General features: G+C 38.6%; 1 protein-coding gene across 1 annotated transcript in view; it reads left to right on the forward strand.

Moving 5' to 3' along the window:
* Positions 1-10,981, forward strand: part of spen (spen family transcriptional repressor) — a 41,309-nt gene extending 30,328 nt beyond the window's left edge. Inside the window, exons 11-15 of the mRNA XM_053482491.1 lie at positions 32-7,436; positions 7,555-7,890; positions 8,368-8,562; positions 8,754-8,912; positions 9,112-10,981. Of these exons, the coding sequence (XP_053338466.1) occupies positions 32-7,436; positions 7,555-7,890; positions 8,368-8,562; positions 8,754-8,912; positions 9,112-9,243 (8,227 nt within the window). The 3' untranslated portion in view covers positions 9,244-10,981. The remainder of the gene's footprint in view (positions 1-31; positions 7,437-7,554; positions 7,891-8,367; positions 8,563-8,753; positions 8,913-9,111) is intronic.
* Positions 10,982-25,186: the final 14,205 nt, after the last annotated feature.

Below are 25,186 nucleotides of genomic sequence, written 5' to 3' on the forward strand. Positions count from 1 at the left end.
ATCTAATAGCACAATTTTTTCCTTTTTGCAGAGATGAACGGAGGCCAATCTATCATGAATTCTCCACTGAACGAACATGCTACGAAAATGTAAGAACAACGGGAACATACGCAGAAGAGCTGCGTCGCAAATATTCTGCCAGAAGTCGAGAATTTTATACTGAATGGGATCCCTACACGGCAGACTACTATGACCCAAGATATTATGATGAGCCTTGTGAATTCAGGGATTACCGAGACGCTTATGAGCAAGACATAAGAAAATATAGCTACATGCAGCGAGAACGCAATAGAGACAGAGAACGCTTCGAAACAGACAGGGAACGTGATCATAGTCGACGGACAGCTGAACACAACCAAAGTCCATCTCTTCCACGTCGTCCTTCTAGCCCGACCGCTTCCCCTGTTCTATCAGAACGCCTAGTCAGTGATTCTGAACATCTTATTTATAGTCGTTCATCTGAGAGAAGTGGTAGTTGCAGCTCAATATCTCCACCACGCTTTGAAAAGCCAGACAGAATTTGTTTGGACCGTTACAGTAAAACTGACAAGCTTGAGAAGGAAAGGGCACTCTTTGAAGCAGATCGTGGAAATGGGGGAGAAAAGGAAAGGCGGGCCGGTCGTAAGGAAAAAGGAGAAAAGGACAGAACTGAGAAGCACAAATTAAGAAAGTTAAAACTTTCATCTCCTAGTATTCCATCATCTGAGACAGACCCTGAACCTGACAGAGAGACTAGCCCTGATACAGCTCAGCATAACTGTAGCAAAACTCTGGCCAAAGAAAAAGAATCTGGAAAAGGAAGACTAGATCTTCCACCTTGTGTTGTTCATTTGACACGTGTCAAGGAAAAGGAAGGAAAGTTTATTGACCATGCTATTATTGAGAAACAAAGAATAAAGGCTACCAGTGATCATATCAGTTCTCCGACGCCACCATCTTTAGCTGATCACAAGTCTATGTTGCATCGTGTAGAAATGCAAAGTAGAGAGGTCCTTAAACATGGAAAATCTCCAAAAGATAAATGTTTGGCTAGCCAAGTAGAGATTATAGACAAAGAAGGCAAAATCAAGGGCAGAAAATACCTTAAAGCTGAGCCTGTATTTGAAAAAAACAATTCTGATGCTGATCGCTTGGCTGCTCGAAAGAGACGCTTTGAGGAAGAAACAACAAGAGCTAAACGTCTGAGAAGAGTTACCCAGGATGAAGATGAAGGGCGATTAGGACTGAAGTGGCTGGGCAATCATCATTTCTCCAAGGGGCTAGAGGAGGACAAAAAACTTGCTCAACATGAGCCGTCCACGCGAGAGAGTAGAATTGATAGGAAAGAGTGTCTGGTTACTTTAAGTACCACAAGCGAAGACCCAGAACCAGAAATGAGCAAAAAACTTGGTCACAATGTTGATCTGCAACTTAAAGAACATTCAGAGGATGAAACAGCTCCTATAAATGATCTTGATCAGAAGATGCCAGGGGTTGGAGGAAAGAACCAGCAGTGCCTCAGTCCTAAGGTGTCCGAAGACAGAGACTTAGAAATTGAACAGCACTTAATTAACCTTAAAGGCCACTCTGCAATAGAACAAATAGATGCAGTGAATAGTGAAGAAAGGTTACTCTTCGACCTAGACCACTCACAAAGCTGTAGGAAACAAATGGAGCAAAGCCGACGTCTCCAGCAGCAGCTAAAAGACTCAAACACAGATGATCAAAATATTGTGGGAGGTAAAACCTTGCTGGATGTTACTGATGTTTCACCTCCTCTCAAACCAAAGGGGTCCGAAGAATTTTATTATCATTTTATCACTAATAAAGAGTGTAGTTATCAAGATTCTGGTCAACTAAGTGATGATTCTGAAAGGAATGTTACCTCTAGCTTAGTTGATCAGGATTTGCCTGCTGACTCATTACATGTGAATGCCAACAAAGCAAAAAACAAACTCAAGCCAGAAAACAACTCACACTGGGATGGATTTAAATGCAATAATCACAACAGTGTTACAGACTTCGAGTTATTCAAGGCTAAGAAATCACAGATTTATAATGAAGGTCTGGGTTGGGAAAGTAAAACGAAAGAAATGAGTTTTCCCAGCACCATTGTGAAGCGTGAGAGCATTAGAAAGCGCCTTGTACCTGAACTGGAGCCTGGAGAGGTTCGATCAGACTCGGACGATGATTATGATGATGGTGACTACGCACATATGTCACCAAAGATGGACACTTCCCTTAAAAGAGAATGCGAAGGGAAAATTTTGGACCTCAAGCTCTCGGGTTCCTTAGAAAAAAACAAGTTTTATGAATTTGCACTGGATAAGACAATAACCCCAGATACAAAGGCCTTGCTAGAGCGGGCGAAATCGCTTTCATCATCAAGGGAGGATAATTGGTCTTTCCTTCGCTATGATTCACGGTTCACAAGTTTTCGAAATTGCACGGACAAAGTGAAAGTTGAGCCGACACCTAGACCTATTCCATCTTGGTATATGAAAAAGAAGAAAATACGGTCCGACTCTGAAGAAAAGCTTGATGACAAAAAACAAGACCCGAAGCGAGATGAACAAGATAGTGGAGAACTATTTGCCTCTCGTTTTCTGCACAGCTCTATTTTTGAGCAGGACTCAAGGCGTCTTCGGCATCTCGAACAAGACAATGATCCTGAGATTGGAATCGATAAAGAGAAGGCTACGATCACTGTAGAAACAGTTGAGCCTCTGGGAGCAGACCTTGTGCAGGAGCCTATTGTGCTCTTCCATAACCGATTTTTAGAGCTACAGCAAAAACAAGAAAAAGACCATGAGTCCCACTTTTCTGAAAAAAACAGTGAGCCTGAGACAGTTGAGAAAAATGCTCCACTAGATCAAGAAAAAAATCAGTCCCCCAAAGAACCTGATGCTGGGACTGGATTTAACTCAGGAAGTCCTTCGTTATCGGAATGTCTACTCAACCCCACAGAAACGCATGTGCGCCAGAATAAGCCAGCCTCTCCCATTACAGAGTCATCAGTTATAGATGAGAAAATTGAAGATATTCAAATAGTCTCCAATCAACTGCCCCAGGCAGTTAATGACATTAAAACAGCTCTTGCCGAAAACACACCGCCTTTGACCAAGATGGACCATACTGAAGGGGAAAATTGTGAACGAACAGAAAATGCAGTGAACACTTTGGCTGTGGAGCAGAATGTTGATCTAAAACCTACCTGCTTAATTAATTTGGATACGGAGTCTGATCCTGCTAAGTGTTTTTCTCCTATTCCATCTGAAATGAAAGATGCACAATTGCCTCTTAAAGTAGAGCTGTCTGAAGAGAAAATAGAATATCTTGATTGTAATTCTGAGCAGAATGTGGAGTCATCTCTGGAGATGCAGTTAGTAGTCTCTGAACCTGAGGTTGAACCAACACAACCAGCACGAAAACAAACTAAGAATAAAAAAGCTAAAGCAAACTCCTCAGCATTATCAACTATGCTGCCATCTCAACCAGCCAGCATTGAGAAACCAGCAATACGGAAGAGTGAACGGATTGACCGAGAAAAGCTGAAAAGGTCATCATCTCCAAGAGGAGAGGCAACAAAAACTATATCTGACTCTAAAACTACTTCCAAGTCTCCTGTTTATGCAACAGATATGGAGCAGGTCACCGATCCAAGTGTGTCCCATGGTAGAACACGACAGCGTCGGAATGTTCGTTCCGTCTATGCCACACCACATGAGGATGAAGCACATCAACAACAAGGCAAAGATTTTGCAGAATCTTCACGTTCCATGCGCAAGCGTGTTGATAAAGAATCCGTACAGCAGGATGTATTGACTCCACCAGCCAACACAAGGAGAGGCCGTCCACCAAAAATACGTAAAAGGATGGATGATGTTACTTCTATGAAGGGGGAGCAGAAAACATCTGAAGACGATGACAGTCATGTCAAAGAGGCTGGAAGAAGTGGTGAAATTACTAAAGTTACAGAGGGGTGGCGTTCACCTCGGTCTCAAAAGGTTCCGGCAATAGTTAAAGCTGGACAGAGCAGAAAACCAGCAAAAACAGACAAACCATTAGAAGATGATGGTTCTGAAATCTTAAAGTCTCAAGATAACGTAAAAGATGAGTCTTCCTTACTGGAAAAAGTGACAAAAAAGTTAGAAATGGATCCAGTGGACAAACTACAGTTGTCTGAGAAAAATGTGAAGGTCAAGGTACCAAGATTGACACGTAATACTAAAACGGTTCATTCAGTTAATCTTAAAAATCTTGTCATTGATCTTAGTGGTGATGCAGTTAATGATGCACTGTATTCTGGAGATGAGAATAGTCAGCACTGTCAAGATCCTTCAAAGAAAGCCAAAGCAGAATTATCTGAGAAGGAAGAGTCTAGATCTAAGTCTAAAAATGTAGATGATCTCAGCCCAGATAAAAGGGCAGAAGTTCTTTTAGATGGGGAACCTACTGCTGAACCAGAGGCAGTGTTCCTTGCCCAGCAGATGGAATTAGAGAGAGCAGTGGAAAAAATTTCTAATCTAGCAGTTGAACAACCAGCACCATACAAGGAACCTTCTTCTCAACCTCCTGTTGTATTGACACCTGTTGTAGCAGAGTCGGATCAAACTGAGGTAGAAAAGCCGGCCAATCCTTCAAGTGAAACTGAGCTTGCTGCTGCAATTGATTCGATTACTGCTGAGAATATTTCTGCTGATGGAGATGGATTTCACACTCCTCCTACATACACATCACTCCTTCCAACATCAGAGTCACTTATCTTGCCTGCTTCGAATGAGGTCATAGAACCAGAGACAAACTTGGTAATAAAGAACATAAGGGATTTTGGGCCAAGTAGTAATTTGGCTTCACATTTAAAGTCGTCTCAACCAACAGATGTTACTGAAAGTCCACCATCTGAGATACCCAAGAAGGGAGGAAGACCTAGACTTAAAACACCAAAGAAATCCAAAGCTCGAAAAGTTTCTGCCAACAAAAAATCAGATGTAATATCACATACAGTATTGGAAGCAGTTAAACTACCAGAGTCAATTCCTGAAGACATGCAAACTACCAATCCAAAAACAGCCACTTCCGCTGCAGCAGCTACTGTAGTCACTGTGGCTGCTGCATGTAAACATGACGTTGCATCCGTTGTGACATTAAACACTCCAAAGGAGGCAGAACAACCTGCTATAGACCAGCCTGAACCTCAAGAATCAGCCTTCCATTCTGCAAGTAATAGTCCTTCATATTTAAGGTCATCAGATGCATCATCAGAACGAATAGCACCAGTTCTTACATCACCTTCAACTTGCCTAAATGTGACACCATCTCATGTAGCTAAGGTGCCTCATACATCCCCAGACTGGGTAACCAGGACAGAAGAGAAGGTTTTACCACTTATGCACAAAGTTGCTGTAGTTGCATCAGCACCAACTGTGGTAGTAGGGGGTCACTCTGCAAACACTGCAATTCCCCCTGACACAAAAGCCTCTGATGTTGATCCCAGCTCTAGCACCTTAAGGAAGATTTTAATGGAGCCAAAATATGTGTCTGCTTTAAACAGCAGTTCAGTGCCAAGCACACTGCTTACAACATCATTAACAGACCCCAGAATGTCCCAGAATGAAAGTCTCCCTGTTATAAAATCCTCAGTACTTGTAGATAGACCCAATCCTGTAACCCCAGTAACACCTCAAACAGTGCCTCCACAACAACCCCCTCCACAACCCAGTGAAACCTTGAATATCTTTAAGGAAAAAATGGGCAATACAGTTATCTCATCTTCTGCTACCTCTGTCATTAGTCGAATTCCAATGCCCTTTGATTTTGACAATACCCCTCATATATCTTTGAGCAACCGCAGCTCTGCATTGTCACAGCCCAAGCACAAGTATCGCTTTGGCGTGAATGATACCAATACAAATAGATACCATGGGCTTTCAAATTCTGATATGGGACGACCTTCTGATAATACACTTAGTAACACAGGATCAGGTCCTGGTTTGAGGGTAAACACCTCAGAAGGCGTGATGGTACTGAGTTATTCAGGGCAAAAGACAGAGGGTCCCCAGCGTATTGTTGCTAAAATTAGCCAAATCCCACCTGCTAGTGCAGTTGATATTGAATTTCAACAGTCTGTTTCAAAATCCCATGTTAAACAAGAGCAAATTCAACCCCAGCCATCTACTCCTAAAGCATCCCAGACCACCACAGCTCCAGGACACACAGGTGCTATATTAAGCAACCAGAGGTTCAATGCCCAGCCTGTCATTTCCTCCATTAAAAAGGAAAGCCCTGTTTTTGACAAATCTGAATTATCTTCTCATGTTGGTTCAGCCGGTGCTCCTTTTCAACACTTAAGTCCCAGTCATCAGGTCTTGAGGTACAATCAGTCTATGCTGCAGCAACATCATATTAAAAAAGCACCTGTGGTAGAATCTATTTCAGTGAAAGCTGATGGTAAACAACTACAATCCTTTAGTCACAGCCCAGTTTTAAGTCCACACCCCTCCCCTTTGCCAGGAAATCATATTTCAAGTCCAGCCGCTCCTAATGATAGATTGGTCTGTCACCAAAAACATGAGTTACATAGTCCAAGGACATTGGCCTCTCCATTTTCTAAAGTTTGCCCACCTAGTACCTCAGTTGATTTGGGGGCAAACGGGCCTAACTATGTGATAAACGTACATCATCCTGAGCAGTCTGTCATCATGCACCCTCATAGTGCCACACAATCAGTCACAGTTGGTCAACTGTCACAAGGAAATGTCAGAATGAATACTCCTCCTCTATCTGGAATTAACTATGGAGTACGTACAGATTCTCTCTCCTCCCCAACCTCTGGTCCTCCACAACGCTCCACTACACCCCAGCCAGTAATAATGAGAGATAGATTATTGAAGCAACATGCGAGTGCTGGCCAGGTCAATGCAGCAAATGAAAATGATGCGCGACACTTCCATCAAGGGACATGTAGGACATCTGTGTCCCAGTTACACTCAGATGTCGTGGTAATGCAGCCTGAGTACAAAGGGATACATCATGGGGGGTTGCATCTGGATCATTACAACAGAGACTTGCGTGTACTTATGCCCCAACAGCTAACAGAGCACCCACGTGTTTCTGAAGCTCACAAGGCTCAAACACCAGAGCCTCCTTCACTGTCATCACCCTCACATACAACTTCGACGTCTTCAAAATTGCCCTCTGTTAAGAATCCACCACTGACTCTGAGAGACTCGCCAAAGGCATTAGACGTAAAAACTCATTCTCCTCATTCAGAGAATAGAGTAATTGGGCATACTCCTGGTTCAGTCATTTCTGCTCAAGGGACACAGCGGATTCACTCTGGAAGTCCTAGCTCCATGCCTGAGTTTTATAGAGAAATGCATGGCTTCCATTCCAAATTAACAAGCTCCTCGGTAATTGGGATTAACATGGCTAATTATGGCATTGCATCATCTCAGGTAAGTAATCATAGTGTAATTACATGATAGAAAATGTGGATTAGTTGTTCTTTTAATTGTCATAAAAATTCAGATTTTATTGCTAAACAATTGTATGTTGTTTTTTTCCCCGTATCAGAGTTCTCAGGAAGGTGAACATCGACCTAAAGCTGCACATATCCCATCTATCGGTCCACTTAGGGAAACATCACTTTCCATGCCGCATGTTCGGCATCCAGGCTCTGTGGATATGTCTCATGTACACCGGGTGCAGAGCGAGAACACCTCTCCTGCATACACCTCTCCAACTCGCATTACACCCAAATCGGAACTCCCTCACTCTCTACAGAAGGGACCGCAAAGTCTTACCTCGGGGCTGATTTCATTACTTCCTTCTAAACCATCTAGTATAATACTCAACAGAAAACCTGACAATGCTGGACCCCCATTGGTTGACATGGTTCAACTGTTAAAGGTAGGTTTATTATAATAGCAATACACTACTGCTCAAAAGTTTGGGATCGCTTTCTAATTCCATGGTCGGTATTCCTCCAGCTGAGGTAACTTTTGATCTTGCTTTCCTGGGAAGGTCTTCATGAAGGCCAGTTTTATCATTGTGCTTGATGGGTTTTGCAAATGCACTTGACAATCCTGTTCTTGCAAGAACTATTCCAGAAAGCCTGACCTCCATGTTTTACAATAACAACTGACTGTTGTTGTTGTTGTTATTGTTACATAATTACCTAATTCCATATGTGTTATTTCATAGTTTTGAAATCCCCAGTATTATTGTAGAATGTGAAAAATAAATCTCTAAACAAAAACAGAAATTTGCAAGTGATCCAAAACTTTTGAGTGGTAGTGTAGTTATTTGAAGCATGAAATTCTGGAGGTTGAGCATGTATCAAAATATTTGTTTATTTGTGGTTTCTTTCCTTTTCTTTTTGAGCAGAAGTATCCTATTGTTTGGCAAGGTCACTTGGCACTCAAGAATGATAGTGCTGCAGTCCAGTTACACTTTGTTTCTGGTAATAATCTCCTGGCTCACCGCTCACTGCCTCCTTCAGAAGGAGGTCCCCCTCTTCGTATCGCCCAGAGAATGCGTTTGGAAGCTTCCCAACTTGAAGGAGTTGCAAGGAGGATGACAGTAAGCACCTTTGCTTCCTTTAGCAACTAGAGTGGCAAAATCAGGCTTACATGTCCATCTATCTTTGTGGTTTCCCTCTTCCTGAAACCAAAATCCAGGCTTTGGTTGTTACGTTATGAGAGACATGGTGTAGAATGCTAAACACTGCAGAGTTGCAAGTCTGACAGTAACATTTTCTGTTCCATTTCTAGCTTGAGGATGATTACTGCCTCCTGTTGGCGCTACCTTGTGGTTTGGACCAAGACGACGTTCTCATTCAGACTCATGCTCTTAAAACCTGCTTTATCACATACCTGCAGGCAAAACAAGCTGCTGGGATCATCAATGTTCCTAACCCAGGCTCCAATCAGGTAAACAGCTGAAGAACAGTCTAACACAAAAACATTTAAACAAGTATATTTTATACAAATAGCCAGCTAGGAGTTTTTGCTCCCCATTTATACACATTACATTACAGTATTAAGTGGCGTATAGTGAATTTCTATAAATATTGACCTGATTCATTTTATACTATACTTATGAGAAGATTGTTTTCCTTCTCTCCTGCAGCCAGCCTATGTTGTCCAAATCTTTCCTCCTTGTGAATTTTCTGAGAGCCACTTGTCTCACCTTGCTCCAGACCTTCTCAAGAGCATTTTCAACATCTCACCGCATCTCATGATTGTTATTGCATCTGTGTAGGACTTTTCAGAAAGAACACGTTTACTCAAGTAAGGATTATTCCAACACCAGCTGAACAGCATTCTGAAAAGCCTCAATGGATTTAGTCCTCTAATTTACTCATGCACTCATTCCTCTTGGTTCTGTCATCAAATCTCTTATGTGCTTTCACAATCTATTTAACTCAAGGTCAAGCGTGCACAGTAGAAAATGGAGTTTTGTAATGATCAATTTTCTGATCATTTAATTTTCATTGCTTTTTTTTTTTTTTTTTTAAAGTTAATCTATGATTTTTTTTTACCACCTATATAAACTCTTTTAAACACATCGGACTGAGAAACAAATTAATTTTTATTTCATTGAAATAAGGATTGTGATTTATTATTTTTAAAAACTTCTTATGAAGATGGAACAGATCAATCATTGCACTATATTAAGGAATTTTAACAAAAATTGAAAACAAATATGAAAGACTTTGTACAGATTTGAATATTAATGTGGTGCAAATTAGATGCTCTTTCACCAGCCATGTGTGTTTGAAAATAGGGGAAAAAAAGCTGGAAAGAGAAAGTTCTTTTTTTTAATTGTTAGAAAATATTGTATAATAAATATGTTGGATGTATTGCATCTACTGTCCGGTCTCCAGTCAGAAATTTCATGGCATTAAAAAAAAAAAGAAAAAAAAGAAAAGAAACAGCTCTAAATGTATACTCATATTTCCCAAAGGGAGAGAGTAATTGTGAGTTGTAGAGTTTACACCTAATGCCTCAATAGGGGATTGAATGTACATAATTCTCTTTTTGCTCAAAACATGAGGTAATTTGGGTTTTGTGGGACTGTGTATATATTATAAATATTTAAATACTTTTAGAGCAGGCCCTATAAGTCTATAAAAAAAGTTGCCCTTGACTATAAAACTAAATTTCATCAGTATCATTCAAATTGTATTGTTTTTTAAATCAGTTCAGTGCCAAATTTTTTAAAGGGAAAAAATGTACCAAATTTTATTTTTAATACTTTGTACTTGTCACTGGATCTTTTGAAGTTCTTCTTTCACTATTACTCATTTTATATATTTGTGGTGTCTTATCTTTGTTGTTATGTTGTGTTATATATATTTTCACTGTTAAAATTTTGTCAAATATGTGACTCCTTAACGTATATTAATTTTTTTATGAATTTGCATCCTGTTCGACCTATTATTAGATAAACCTCTGAATGTTAACCGGAGTCATTGAGGTGGTCAGAATTTTTTTGTAAAAAAAAAAAAGAAATCTGTTTTTAAAAAAAAAAAGCTGTACAAATACGTTCTCACACGCCATTTCTTCTGCTGCCTGTCTCCCTGAGCCAAGATGTAAATACTCATTTATTCTGTGTATGTTGTAATTTTATTTTAACCTTATTTTATTTTCACCTTTTTCAGGGTTATGTTGTTTTGTAGAACAAAACAGTCTGAAGAAACAGAACTACGAGTAAAGCGATGCATAAATTAAACCATGTGTCTCAACACTGCAGTTTCATTATAACTGCAAATTGATGGCTCATAAAAAAAAAATGAAGGCACTTAAACTTTTTTCTAAGCAAATTTAAAAAAAGAAATCTAAATACCAAAATGAGAAAGAAATAGCTCTTAAAAGTTTTGTCTGTGATTTTTTTTTTTTCTTCATTGTTTATGAGTGTATGTTTCTGTTCCTCTGTGAGGACTTAAAAAAACATTGTTTGGAAACACTTCTACAGATCATTAAATGGTCATTCATTATCTACTTTTTGAGTGTTTGATTTATATTGCATTAAAGCCTAATTGAAATGTATTCACGGATTTATTTTGAGGAGCATCGTTTTAAATGAGAATAATGAAGTGATGAAAATGCATAATATTAGAGCTGCAATAATTATGATCCAGTAATTAAATGATCTAAAATGTGCTGGATAATTATATGTTTAGTTGGAATTACCAGTACGAAAGCATAGTACTTATTAATTACTTTCTCGTTCTAATGTGAAATAGAGACCTCACCAGATGGTGGCGATAAAGCACATCGGTAACTGTTCTCTTTTTTGGGGGGAAATCTGTGCAAGCGAAATTTCTTCTGAAGCTGTATGAATGATAAAGGGAAAATCGATAAATTATAATTATTAATGCAGTGTGCTGGTAATCTTCTATATAAGAATCCAAGGTACTATACAAGATAAAATCTAAAACTATCCATTTAAAAGCTTTAAAACATGACTTACATATTATCCTCATTCATATACATTTTTGCTCATATTCATGAAGGATGTCAGTGATTCTATGTATCCAAACTAATCACCATCTCAGGACCACCACCTTAGTTACATGTGGCAGTATCACAAGACATAGAAAACATGCAGATAGATACAGATCAGCAGCTTTAGTTCATATTTTCATCAAACAAAATAATAGGGAAGAATGTGATATTAGTGTGGTGAAAAGGTCTTGCGCCTCTAGGGTCGAGGGGCTGGTCTGTATCTGTGTTTGAGTTTGCATGTTCTCCCTGTGCTTGGTGGCTTTCTCCTGAGTATTTCAGTTTCCTCCCAAAGTCTAAAAACATGCAGAAGATTTTAATTGGCATTACTAAATTGCCCATAGTGTGTGTGAGTGTGTGTGTTTGTGTGCCCTGTGATGGATTGGCACCTTATCTTGGGTGTACCCTGCCTAGCGTCCTGAGTCCCCTGGTATAGGCTTAAGGCCCCCCAACCTGCATGGTTGTTGATACAATACAAGCTGGTTTTCATATTTAGAACAGGATGATTTCCTGGGATTTTCGTGCCCAATACTCAGTTGAGACAGAATGGTGTGAGAAACAAAAAATTATAATTTAGTGAGCAGTGACTCAGAAAGGAGGTGCCACCATGTTGATAAGAAATATAGGAGGAAAATGATCAGACTAGTTAACATTTACCGAAACTGGGCAGTTAAAGATATGGAAATACTTTGCCTTGTCTTGTTCAAGTTTTTACCTGTTCAGTTTCGTTGCACCTGGGTTTTTGCTCCAATTCTCTACAGACTGTTCGGTGTTAAAGTAAAAAGCCCAGAAGATCAGAAGTTGCTGAAATACACTACTCGAAAGAGCTCATCTGTCTCCAACATCCTTGCTCTGGTTGTTGAACCAGGAACCCTGGAGCTGTGAGGAAGCAATTTTACTGGTTTTGCCATCATGACACTCGCAGTAAAATGATTCAGTTAAAATTATACATCATGTGTTATACTACTATTAAACTGTCATGAAGACTCAGTTGAAATCATATATAATAGAATGTTCTGCTGAATGTCTTCATGGCAGACTCATCCCACAGATTTCTGCCCAGACTGGTGTCACTCTGCCCAGTTATTATCAAGCGAATCTGTATTTTTGATGCCTTAACTGTACTCTCTGTTACCTATTTTTACTTTTTTTTGGTACGGTTTGATTTTACGACTTTGTTGTTGTCTGTCTGTGTCTTAAATTAGTGAGCCTGAAATCATTAAAACAAGTGCTTTTGTCTAGAGAATATGATGGCCTGTAGACCAACGTAGAACAAAACAGAACAGGTATTGTTAAAGTTCTAATCGTTTGTTTAGACACTTGTTTAAAATGGGCTGCATGTACTTATCCTTCTATTGCTCATTTGAAATAATGGTTTTGGTCCTCTGGTACAAGAGATGGAAACAGAAACCCGGTTTACTCTATGTACACATGACTGGACAAATTCAGCTCCTCCTTCCGTCCACATCGTGCCGTGAATCATGTTCCTTTTCCCTGACTGGTGACACACCCAGGATGTATTTCTTCCTCCTACAGACGCTGTGGTCACAATCCTGAGCCGACCACGTCTCTTTTGCTCTTGCTGTTGTTCCAGTAACTATGTTAATTCTCCTGGAGCTACCCAGAGCTTTTATATGCAGGGTTTCACTAGAGATTCCCAGAACTATGTTGTCACACATCTTATTATATTCCAGGTCCAGATCCTTTACCATGGCTCTTCCCTACTGTTCTTGTATGCATTGTAGAAAGTGACTGGTTCTTACTGCTACCAACAGCCACTCGATGGCAGTATAATATAAAAACTCCTACCACTCCTACCTACTCAATTGGCCTAAGCAGTGTTAACACAAGCCAAGTTAGATAACCATCTATTTGTAAATCATCTTTCAACACTTGCTTTTATCAGATGTGATTAATCAGAAGGTGATGATTAATTTTCAATAACACCAACCCTAGAAATAGTTCTGGCTGTATATGAATATACTTAATCTTCTATGTGTGTATGGCAGACACTTTACAGAATTTAAGACCAAGAAGAAATGTATAAAAAATATTTTATCTACAAAAAAGTAAAATGTATAATTCTTTATATGGTGAAGTTTTCTGTAAAAAGATATTTACTTCACGTCTATGCTTTGCCTTTGTAATTTGCAATTTCTCTGTACGGTGGCATGTTTTTCTTTTGTCTTTTAAACTTCTAGACAAAAGACTGGTGAGGACATGGCCATATGACACATGACCATACTGTTATAATATACAGTACACTATAAAGCCAGGGGTTTGTGGGCACTTTACCATCACACACGTGCTTCTTGAATACATTGTTCCAAGTTTGGTCAACTTTGCTGTTATAATAACTTTTGTTCTGTGAAGGCTTTCCATTAGGTTTTGGAGTATGGCTATGGGGCAACTCGCACATTCACCCACAAAAACAATTGTGAGGTTAGACACTGCAGGCGAGGAGGCTTGAGGTACAGTTGGCGTCCCAATAGTTCAGCACAAAGGTGATTAGCAGGGTTGAGGTCAGGGTTGTGCGCAGGCTCTTGATTTCTTCCAGTCCAATCTTGGAAAACCATGCTTTCATGAGCCTTACTTTGCGCAAAAGAGGCACTGTCATGCCAGGACATGCTTGGGCCTGTGCATGCATCTATACAGTTGTGTGCTTTTAGCTCTGGGGCAAGAGTTTGGGAAAGGCTGGCATATGATTGTGATAGTCAGGTGTAACCCTGATGTCAAGTCGGCACACCGACCTGGTGTGAATATTTGTCCAAGGGTTCCTTATATACAACCCAAGGCCAGCTCGAAAGGCACCAGGACACCCAGAGCACATGGGGCCCAGCAGGCAAAGAGTCCCAAGGCTGCCGACTTGGCCTGCAAACTCTCCAGATCAAGCATTGCACAAACAAGTCAGAACCACAGAACCCCACACTGCAGCCCACAGCACCCAAAGTATCTGCTGCCAGACACAACGAACCTGAACTCCTGGAGGTGAAGGCTACAGTGCTAACCACTACACCACCGTGCCGCACAAAATTGAGTATATTGTAAAATATATTGAATAAAATTTGATATTATGTTATGTTAATGGTTTCTATTATAATCCACTGTATTGACATATTGTTCTATTAATTGGTCTATTTAAAAATGTCGACCTATTTTTTTATTGTGTATATGATGTAAAATCAAATGTTTATCCGTGATACCAAGCAGTATTTTCAGTAATTTCATTTTCATACATCATGTACTTCATAAAATTAAAGGAGTATTGCAGACACGGTCTATAATTTGGTAAGTAATTCTGAGATTAAAAGACAATCAGAAGGTGTAGAGCTTGCGTTTAATTACTAACCATGTAACTTAGTAATTTGAGGAGAGGGAAGAAAAAGTTGTACTTAGCAAAAAAAAGATAAAGACAAACTAAAACTGTCAAAAAGGAAGGAATTCACAAAAATATAGGTGAGGACTAGTGTCTCTGTAAGCCTTATGTTTGTGCTGACTATCTTTCTAGTTTTTTTTAATTGCATAGGCATGAGCCACACTGCTTACGTTCATATTGGCAAATTACATGCAAATTGTGTGTCATAAAACAATGCTAATATTATATTTGGCCAATACAACTGCAGCATAAGCATTTTCCCAAAATCTAGCAGCTGCTCATAAATATCCATATGTCATTTCTTAATGAATAATGCAGTTAGGAATTCAGCATGCAGCTCTGTCCACCAGCCAGGGCATTCACACTGCTGTTAGTGTTACAGCCCAGCTATGCAACCAACAACTGGGTTAACAGTTGTAGACTTCGGATGTGTTGGACACACTGCTATTTTCCCCTGTCATTTATATAAAATGCCACAGTATGTGTGATTGAAATGTTTACCTAAAATTCTACATAGCTGATTTTAAATGGGGAGGCTGTGTCTTGTGGATAATACGGTACATCGAGAACTAATAAAATCAAACAAAGCATCCAGAACAGCTCTCTTTCCACATTAGAACGCAGCAGAAAATAGAGATCTTATTTTGCCCAATGCAATTAGCACCCTCTTTAATGCATATTTAAAGCCACTGCTTTAGCAGACACTGATATTTTTCCCCTTGTTACTATTCAAAGGGAAAAAATGTGCGTGTCGTTGCACAGTTAAATATCTACACTACTGTAGTATGTATTTATGTGGTTATTCATCACATCGTAGCCATAAAAGTAAATGAAGGAAACCACTGGAAACCCCTCGGATGGGTTTTTTTTTTCTTTTCAACATGTGTGTTTTTTTGCACTTGTACAAGAAGACACTTGTGATCGGTGACCGGTACTTTGTTTGATTGTGATATTCATTAGGCATTCCACAGAAAATAGAATTGGAGCAGTGACGGTGGTGTGCGTGAAGCCGGAGTCTCCTCCGAGTGGATTTATGGACATGGTATGTGGGGAGACGCATCATGGAGAAAAGGGCCTCTTCTTGCGGATCATGAAGTTTTATCCCCAACCTCACCACAGTGTATGCTTGTCAGGGATACTATCTGTGTCCAAAAACTGTGGTTTTATCATAAGCTCATTTCATGGTTCCTTTATATAAGGAGCTATGTACTGTACATTTGGCTGTCAAATAAAGCAAAAAATATATATAATAACAATAATAAGAGAACAATGTAGTAAGTGTGAATCTCACAGTCCACCACAAAAAAAGTTAACACACACACACACACACACACACACACACACACGCACACACACACGCACACACCACTCTGTCTGCCCACCTTGATCACACCAGGAAGAGATTCATGTTATTATAAGAAAAGAGGTGAAGCACAAAGGATTTACACTGTCATGACAGGCCAAGGCCAGGAATTTTAATTGACACTCCACTCCCAGAAAAGCAACACGCAGTGGCAGCTAGCAAATGTGGAAATATGGAAAGGGGAGAGGAAAACCTTTCAAAGCAGCACTATGTCCAGTCCTCCATCCTTCTGATTATAGAGCCAAGTGAAGATAACTATGGCAGAGTAACCCCCATGGAAAAGTATGCTATAAACTCTCTATGACTGTGGGTTAGTTACTAATTCGGTTACATTACTGGAAAGACTTTATATGGATTTACTGTATTAATATGGCGTAGTCATCATAGCTTATATCTAAAAAAAAAGGACATTCTATTAATTGGTCTATTTGAAAACAGACCCATGCTAAGTCTCGACCTATTTATCTACTGTGTATATGATGTGAAATCAAATATTTATTTGTGATGCCAAGCAGTAATTCTAGTAATTTCCTTCTCGTACATCTTGTACTTCATAAAATTAAAGGAGTATTGCAGACACGGTCTATAATTTGGTAAGTAATTTCAAGATTAAAAGACAATCAGAAGGTGTAGAGCTTGCGTTTAATTACTAACCATGTGACTTAGTAATTTAGGGAGAGGGTAAAAAAAGTTGTACTTAGTAAAAAAAAAGATAAAGACAAACTAAGAAGCTGTCAAAAAGGAAGAAAAAACGTGTAAAAGATGCTAATAATATTGTATTGTGCAATGTGTTTTCCATTGTGTGTTGAGTGTTAAACATAGGTTAACAGCTAAGGACTAGTGTCTCTGTAAGACACTGTATGTTTGTGCTGACCATCTTTCTAGTTTTCCGTAATTGCATAGGCATGAGCCACACTGCTTACGTTCCAAAAGAGTAAATTAAAAAGCAAGGAAAATGGAAAGAATTCTGAAAATACAAGGTTGGCTTGTCTTTCCCTGATAAGACGCCTCTTTTGGGCGGCATTTTTGGCGCATCCAACACCTCAGCAATGCATTATTTTTATGAGCTCTTGAGCAGATAACTTTTTTTATCACAAACAGCCTGGATGTGCACTTATTTTTCTACAGTTTCCATACACAGGAATGAATGGAATCTGTCTTATTCAGTGCAAACCCATGGCACTAACATCTAAAGAGATAAAGTGCATGGTGTTGAGAGATGATAACTCTGTTGTGAAGGGATGACAATAAAAAGATGCAGAGCATGGGAATAAAGAGGGCAAGAGAGGGCTTTTTTATCTCTCTGATAGCATTTAAGCATGAGAAACTAGTGAAATCAACCTTTCTCTCTCCCAAACACACATACACACACACATCTGCATATACTCATGTTGACGAAACCAGCCTGGGCAGAACCAGAGGTTGCTTATTCCAAAATGTTGTGTCCGCTCTCATCAGCCTGCTAATAAAGGGTATAAAAGGTGATAGATCTTTCCAGTCTTTTCATAAGAAAGCTAGAGATAAGAAGGAGGTGTGGGTCATTTCTGGTCTGCCTCACATTTGACCTTGTTAAAACAAGGTAAAGAGAGGGTCATGGGTGAGAGACACCCCTCCCCCCGCACTGACCTCAAGTGACAGAGGATGTGTGACTGATCTTGGCACTTCTTACACTTCCTAAATCTCACTAACAAGATAACATTCTGGGTCATAACTTACATTTCCTTTTGATAACTCCACAAATTGCATAGATAAATAGATAAAGATAGAGTGGGGTTCAGTACAGAAATGCAATGTAAAAAGTGCTGTGGGAATTTCAGTAATAATAATAAAAAAGCCTTTAAATATGTGCTTGGTTTGGACACAAGAAGCTTATGGTTAAAAAAAAATTGCTTTGAATTGCGATCACTAGATGATCCTTTAGACATGTTCAGTCAGGCAATCAATTCTAATTTGATTTACAGAATACTGTACTTCCTCACACAGTGAAAATCCCCATCTTTATTTCATGTTTCAGCACATTCAGTTACATAGCAATTGAGGTTAAGGTTAAATGATCTTTTAACTTGGATGAAATTTATACTGTATCTTGACAGACTATTCCAAACTGTCAGTTTTCACTGTGTTCACATAACCTTTTTGATTTAAAAAAAAAAAAATCAAAACTAGGTTTGTGCTATACTTACACTATTTTTATAAGATAAACAAATCTTTACAAATAATCAATTTAGCATATTTTGCATACACTGATTTAACCACCTCATATACACAAACCTTAACAGGTGTTATTATTTTAAGAGGGATTTAAGTCAAACCAGGACTTTTTAAATGTTCTCTCTATCCTGGAAAATTTAATGTGTTAAACAGTACAAACACTGTAGGCTCCTTTCTTAATAATAAATAAATGTATCCTTACTTACATCTTTACTATATAATTTCCAAAACATTTAGAAATTTTACATTTAAAATCTATTTACTGTTAGTAAGCCTGGAACTTATACAATATCCAGCATCAGCATGAGGCAGATTATAAACCAAATGCAAAGCTAGCAAATGGATTATTTGGAATATATCAAATAATATATGGAATAATTAGCTTTCAATTGACATCTATTGATGATCATCAAGACAAGTACAGTCAGACTAAAATGAATTTAATTATAAAATATATAGGCGGCACAGTGGTGTAGTGGTTAGCATTGTCGACTTGCACCTTCAGGGTTTGGGTTTGATCCCCGGCCATGTTCAATTCTAGTCTCTGTGTGCATGAAGTTTGCATGTTCTTTTCATGCTTGGTGGGTTTCCCCCGGTCTCCTCCCACAATTCCAAAGACATGTAGATTAGGTTTATTGGCGTTTTAATTGGCCATAGTGTGTGAATGGGGATGTGATGTGTGGGTGTGTGTGTGCCCTGAGATAGATTGGTACCCTGTCTTGTGGCCTAAGTCTCCTGGGATAGGCTCTAGGCCCCCCGCGACCCTGTATACAGGATAAAGCTGTGTAGACAATGAGATGACATATATATACATACATATATATATATATATATATATATATATATATATATATATATATATATATATATATATATACACTCACCTAAAGAATTATTAGGAACACCTGTTTAATTTCTCATTAATGCAATTATCTAATCAACCAATCACATGGCAGTTGCTTCAATGCATTTAGGGGTGTGGTCCTGATCAAGACAATCTCCTGAACTCCAAACTGAATGTCAGAATGGGAAAGAAAGATGATTTAAGCAATTTTGAGTTTGGCATGGTTGTAGGTGCCAAACGGTAACCAGTATTTCTGTCATAGCTTCTATTATTCAAACTGAAAAAAAAAAAAAAACAATAAAAACAAAATAAATCAATAGCTTGTGTCATAATAAAATTTTGCTCCATGAGTATACTGTATCTCACTAAATACTTCTTGCTTGACAGGTTGTTCTGTCAGCTTTGTGTTTCCTTTGCAGTCAAATAATTCAATATTGATGATTGATTACGGTTTAGTTTTTGTGCTCTAATACCCAAAATAGTCCCTCAGATGAATTCAGCGATGGATCGTATGGCACAGGTTGCCCTTTACACAACAAAAGCGAGAAAAATACCAAACTCCATTAGCGGAGCCGCCTTAGTCAGTTTAGGCATGCATGCACGTTACATTACCCTTACATCATCTCCTGTGCTCTTAGGCTGAAACTTAATCCACAAACATCTGTGACAAAAAGATCTGTTCATCATTATATCCCACCACATTAATGTTTTTCTCGGGTTTGTTTTGCCAGAACAAGCCCTTGCTGGCTTCAAGTCAACAGGGTTTAACAGAAGCTAGAGGTTGATTGACTTTCTAGAGCAATTAAAAGATGGTCTACTGGTTGTGTTTTGTGGTTTTGACAGATGACGACACTTTTCTTGTGATCTGGAGTATAAGACTTAAGTGCTTGTACTTTGAGATCTGTGAATATATGAGTGGAAGCACGGCTTGGGATTAAAAGCAAGCCCTAAATCTTTAAGCCCTTTAAAAAAAACCAATGTCACTTAAGTTTTAGATGTTTGTTTGTTTGTTTGTTTGTTTGTACAGTAATCTACACTGAGCAAAGTTGGGTTTACGGATAAATTTGGTTCCCTCTGGGAAATAGCTACCAAAATGCTACACCATAATAATAGATTACAGACAGTGGTTTGTAATATAGAAATAAAAAGAAGATAAGTAGAGAATAGGATGATACTGTGCTGTGGTAATATGCAGCAAAAAGCTAAATCTGTCTTAGGCGTGTCAACAAGTGCATTCCTTCTATTACTCTAGAGAAAACATTTGTACAAATATGAGAATTTTCATTTCAATGTGTTTAACCTTTAAGAAATACAGTAAAAGACTAAACTCAGAAATGTAGCAAAACACTTAATAAAGCCATTAGATGGTTCCTACACTTTCAAAGAATTCCTAAAGAAATTTTTTAAAGATGAGTTATCACGAATAAGAGAAACCTCACCAGTTAGGAAGCATGGGTCTTTTCTTGGTTTGACAGCATTTGACAGCATTTGGTTTACATTTTTAAAGTTCCCTTATGCATTTGTGGAGAGCATAATGTCACCCATCCGGTCCGATCCCACAGAAAAGTGGCATTGTAGCACAAACTGATGAAAAAAGTCAATGCTGACCACAGACCCAGGTATCAGAATACCCAGTGCACCACGGTCTGCCACATATGGCACTTAGCAGGTGTGAGCTTCGAGATTGTTGATTGGGTCCTCAAATTCTCCAGATCCCAATCTAATCGAGCACCCATGGAACAAACAGGTCTGATCCACAGAGGCCCTACACCCACAACCCACAGCACACAGTTGTTTCGACAAGGGGAACCAAAATTCTAAGTGATTTTAATGTCAATAGTTAACGTTATGGCTGATTAGTGTATACACATAATGAGAAAAAGTTTTAATTAGTCTCAAACATATTTATGCTTCCTAGGAAATCCTTTGATCTGTGTGGTATTAGTAAATTAACCAAGATCAATCATAGTTTATCATTTTTATACTTTTAGCAACCCAATTACAAGCTACTACTGTATACAGTATAGTCACAGACATGTGTAATCATGAATAATATTACATGCAGGTCAACAAAGAAAAAAATGTTCCATTACTTAAGTCATTTTAGACTGCTCCTGATCTCTCAAACCCTTCTAAAGCATAAGTGTGGTTCAGGTACAATCTGCGGTAATGGGGCATGTTGGGGCATGGAGACATGGAAAGACTGAGCTTTACTTTTGCCACCGAGGATCCTCCCAGGCACAGCTGTCACACGTTCTGCTTTATTGCACAATCACTGCCAGCTTGAACCACAGCAAGTACTTAAATAGAGGACACCTGTTTAGTGTTTTATTCTCCTGCTCCCACAGTCTCAACCACAGAAAGGAAGTTTCCACTGCAAGTTCTTAACATTTTTTTGTTAATAATGGGATTTCCCTAGGCCTGTTTTGGGAAAGGTAAACTAGTTCCTTTGTTGTTTTGGGGAGCTTATTTAAGTAATACGCACTGCCAACAAAAAGCAGGCACGCTCTTAAAATACACAAAATGTAAAACACCAGCACTCATGCCAATGGTACGATGACATGAAGTACCCTTTTTTTTAATGATTAATTTCCTTTTTTTTTTTTTATTTGGGTAATACTGTCAGTTTTAGTAAATATCACAATATTGACAAAATATTAAAGCATATAATAAGTGTTTTCTATTTTGCATTTCCTCAGGAAAATTACACAACTTCCTGTAGAGAATGTTAATTTATGGAGCATTCCAAATAATTCATATGGGTGAATGCGTCTAATAACAGGGTTAAGTAAATGTTGAAAAATCAATGTTTAATGCAAATGTTCATTTTATTTTTTATCTATAATAAATGATTTGTGAAAAAAGGTTGTTCAAATATTAAATGTTAAATGTGATGTTTTGCACTTTACTGAAAAAGTGTTTTAATGATTATAAGTGGCAGCAATGTGCAGGTAGTGTGCTGTAGGGATTTTATTTTTAGTTTATTAAATGAATAACTGAAATATGCACATAAGTAGTTGTGAATGATCAAAACAGATATTCAGAACCTACAATAAATGAAATTTTGACTAGTCAATTCTTCTTCTTCTTCTTCTTATTATTATTATTAACGTTCATTAATCATAATTGAGGTAAAAATGTTCAATTCATTGTAATATTTTAAGGTCATATCACCCATCACTACATACTAGACATACTTCATTCATTCATTCATTCATTCATTTAGTATACTGCTTATCCTGTACAGGGTCAAGGGAGGCCTGGAGCTTATCCCAGGATACTTAAATCCATCACAGGGCACAAGCACACATACTCCTACCCACACACCACGGGAGATTTGGAACAAGTAATCAGCCTAATCTACATGTCTTTGCACTATGAGGAAACCGGAGTGCCTGGAGGAAACCCACCAAGCGTCAGGAGAACATGCGCACAGACTCGAGGTGGCAAAGAAACCCTGGAGGTATGAGGCCACACATATGTGCAAATATTCAAATATTCAATGGAAAATAAATGCTATTAAAGAATTACCCATAGAAAGAATAAGACCCATGAGACAGTCACTCGTGTATCCTGGCCATTTCAGCCTATTTAGACCAGATTTTCATTTTACACAGAATGCACAGCTGAAAATGAAGTAGACAAAGAACTAAGCATTGTGCAAATAAGTAATTTAATCTGTTCTGTTTCTCAGATTCACAGTTCCTTTATTATCACAAAGAAAACAAATCAAATATGTGAAAACATATATGAATATAAAATATATAAATCTATAAAAGTGAAAAAAATCAAAATTATATGATTTATTTCTCACGCTATGATTCATTTTTAATCTTTTCCTTTTATATATATATATATATAAATGTGCTATAAGTATTCTGTAAGAAAAACCTGAACCCACACACATATATACTGTAACTGTAGCCTCTTTTTAAACAATGGCACACATTTTAAATTGTTGTGTTGTTGCAGGATACTTCCCTTCCTTTTCTGTTACTGTTGTGAAGGGTTTTGTAGCTAAGCAAGAAATGAATGTGGATCATTGCTTTTGTTCCATTTAACATTAAGCACTCAACCATAAGTCACATAAAATGTGATACCCGTGTGCTGGGCCTTTAATATCTGCATAGCTTTATTTATTAGATTAGTGTGTGTGTGTGTGTGTGTGTGTGTGTGTGTGTGTGTGTGTGTGTGTGTGTGTATGTGTTATATGGTATCTAACACATTCTTCTATGTTTCTGACCATTTAGAAATGAGTTGTTGCCACCTGGGGAATCATTCAGGACTGAGGCTAGCTCATGATGAGAGGAACAGAGCTGTTCTCACACTTTTCCCCCCCCAGCCCCCTTGAGAAAATAACGGGCCAAAGATTCACAGCTCTGTGCAACATGCAGGAACTGTCAGCAAAGACATTACTGATGATTTGCGACCTTCACATCTAGACATAATTTACTTGTCCAATTACACGGGACGTTTTCATAAATATGTTACTATTCTTTATCAAACATGAGTGGGAGTACTGGTTAAACAGATTCGGAATTTAAATACAACCAGACAGAAAAATGTTTCTCAAATGCAATATTGAGAAAATATTGCTGTCTTTGATATTCCTTGACCTGTATCTTACTTGCAAGGTTTTCTACTGGAGGCCAAGTTGGATTGAGTTAAGCACATGGATTGTAATGGTTCTTTGGCACTTTTAATCCCATCTTGTTCCTTACTCTGTGCTGCAGTTGTGGGATCCCGAGCCTGCACCAATCTCATCCCAGTGCTGCATTTTACACAGCTGTCCCCCACCTTCCTTGGCAAGCTGAAAGAGGAAACAAGGGTCACTCAGCTGTGAGGGGGTTGACGTGCTTGACGTGCCTGTTGAGTAAACTCAGCAAGTCATTGCTAGCCTCCTGGAGTTCTGTGTACGAGGACAGGTGCTTTATAGCCGTTGACTTTCTAAATGGCAAATACAGAACAAGCTATTAAATCTACTGCGGTGGATTTAAACACACTTGTGCCATATGCACAAGAACATGTACAGTACGTAAGTGTGCATGTACACAAAGGACACGAGAGGACAACCTCGCACACACATAATTGGAATCACAAATATGTGCTTTATATGCAGCCTGCTCTTTTCCCCTCCCATCCTGCTGCCAAGTTCGCCTGATATGATACATGACTGAACAGAGTCAAAGTTGGGTGGATCATATGCGCTGAGTCAACAGGTGACTATTTAACACGTTTCTCATTACTATGGCGCTAGTAATCCAAAAAGAAATATATGCCAACTTAATAGCTACAAGGCAAACAGTCTGAGTCATTCTGTTTGCTCAAATCAATACACAATCAGTCTAACTTTGAGATTTGAGTTTAAGTTTTAAAACTTGCCCATGTAGTTGGTTTTGTTTTTGTTTTAAAAAAAGAATGTTTTAAGGATGAGATCATTGTCTTGAACTGAGCATCCTGAAAATCTCTTTTGTGTTAAGTGAGCCTTAAAACGGTGGTATATGGGTTTGTTTCGTTTCAGAGAACTGGAATGTCGTGATAAAATTGTCCGACGTAAACAAAGCATTGATTCAGCAACTCAGAAACTGAATGTAGTATGCATGGTTTGGTATGATCATATAATCTTTTCAGGTCAGCTACTGCATTGTAAGTAATTATTACTTACTTTGCACGAACATACAGATTATGGTTGGGTGTACATAGTGTATTTTCATTATGGTCACACATGTGAGGTGTTAGATGTCTTTAAACCCTTTTAAATGTAATTAAAATACAAATGACTTATAAACACTCTAGTTACTGTAATTAAGGTATAAATTAGCATGGCCTCTGGGGGTGTGCTGTGGTGTCTGGCGCCAGGACATGTTTCTATGGATATGTCTCTATGATGTACAGAAGAATAT

This window comes from Clarias gariepinus, chromosome 22 (assembly GCF_024256425.1).
Source record: "Clarias gariepinus isolate MV-2021 ecotype Netherlands chromosome 22, CGAR_prim_01v2, whole genome shotgun sequence".
NCBI lineage: Eukaryota > Metazoa > Chordata > Actinopteri > Siluriformes > Clariidae > Clarias > Clarias gariepinus.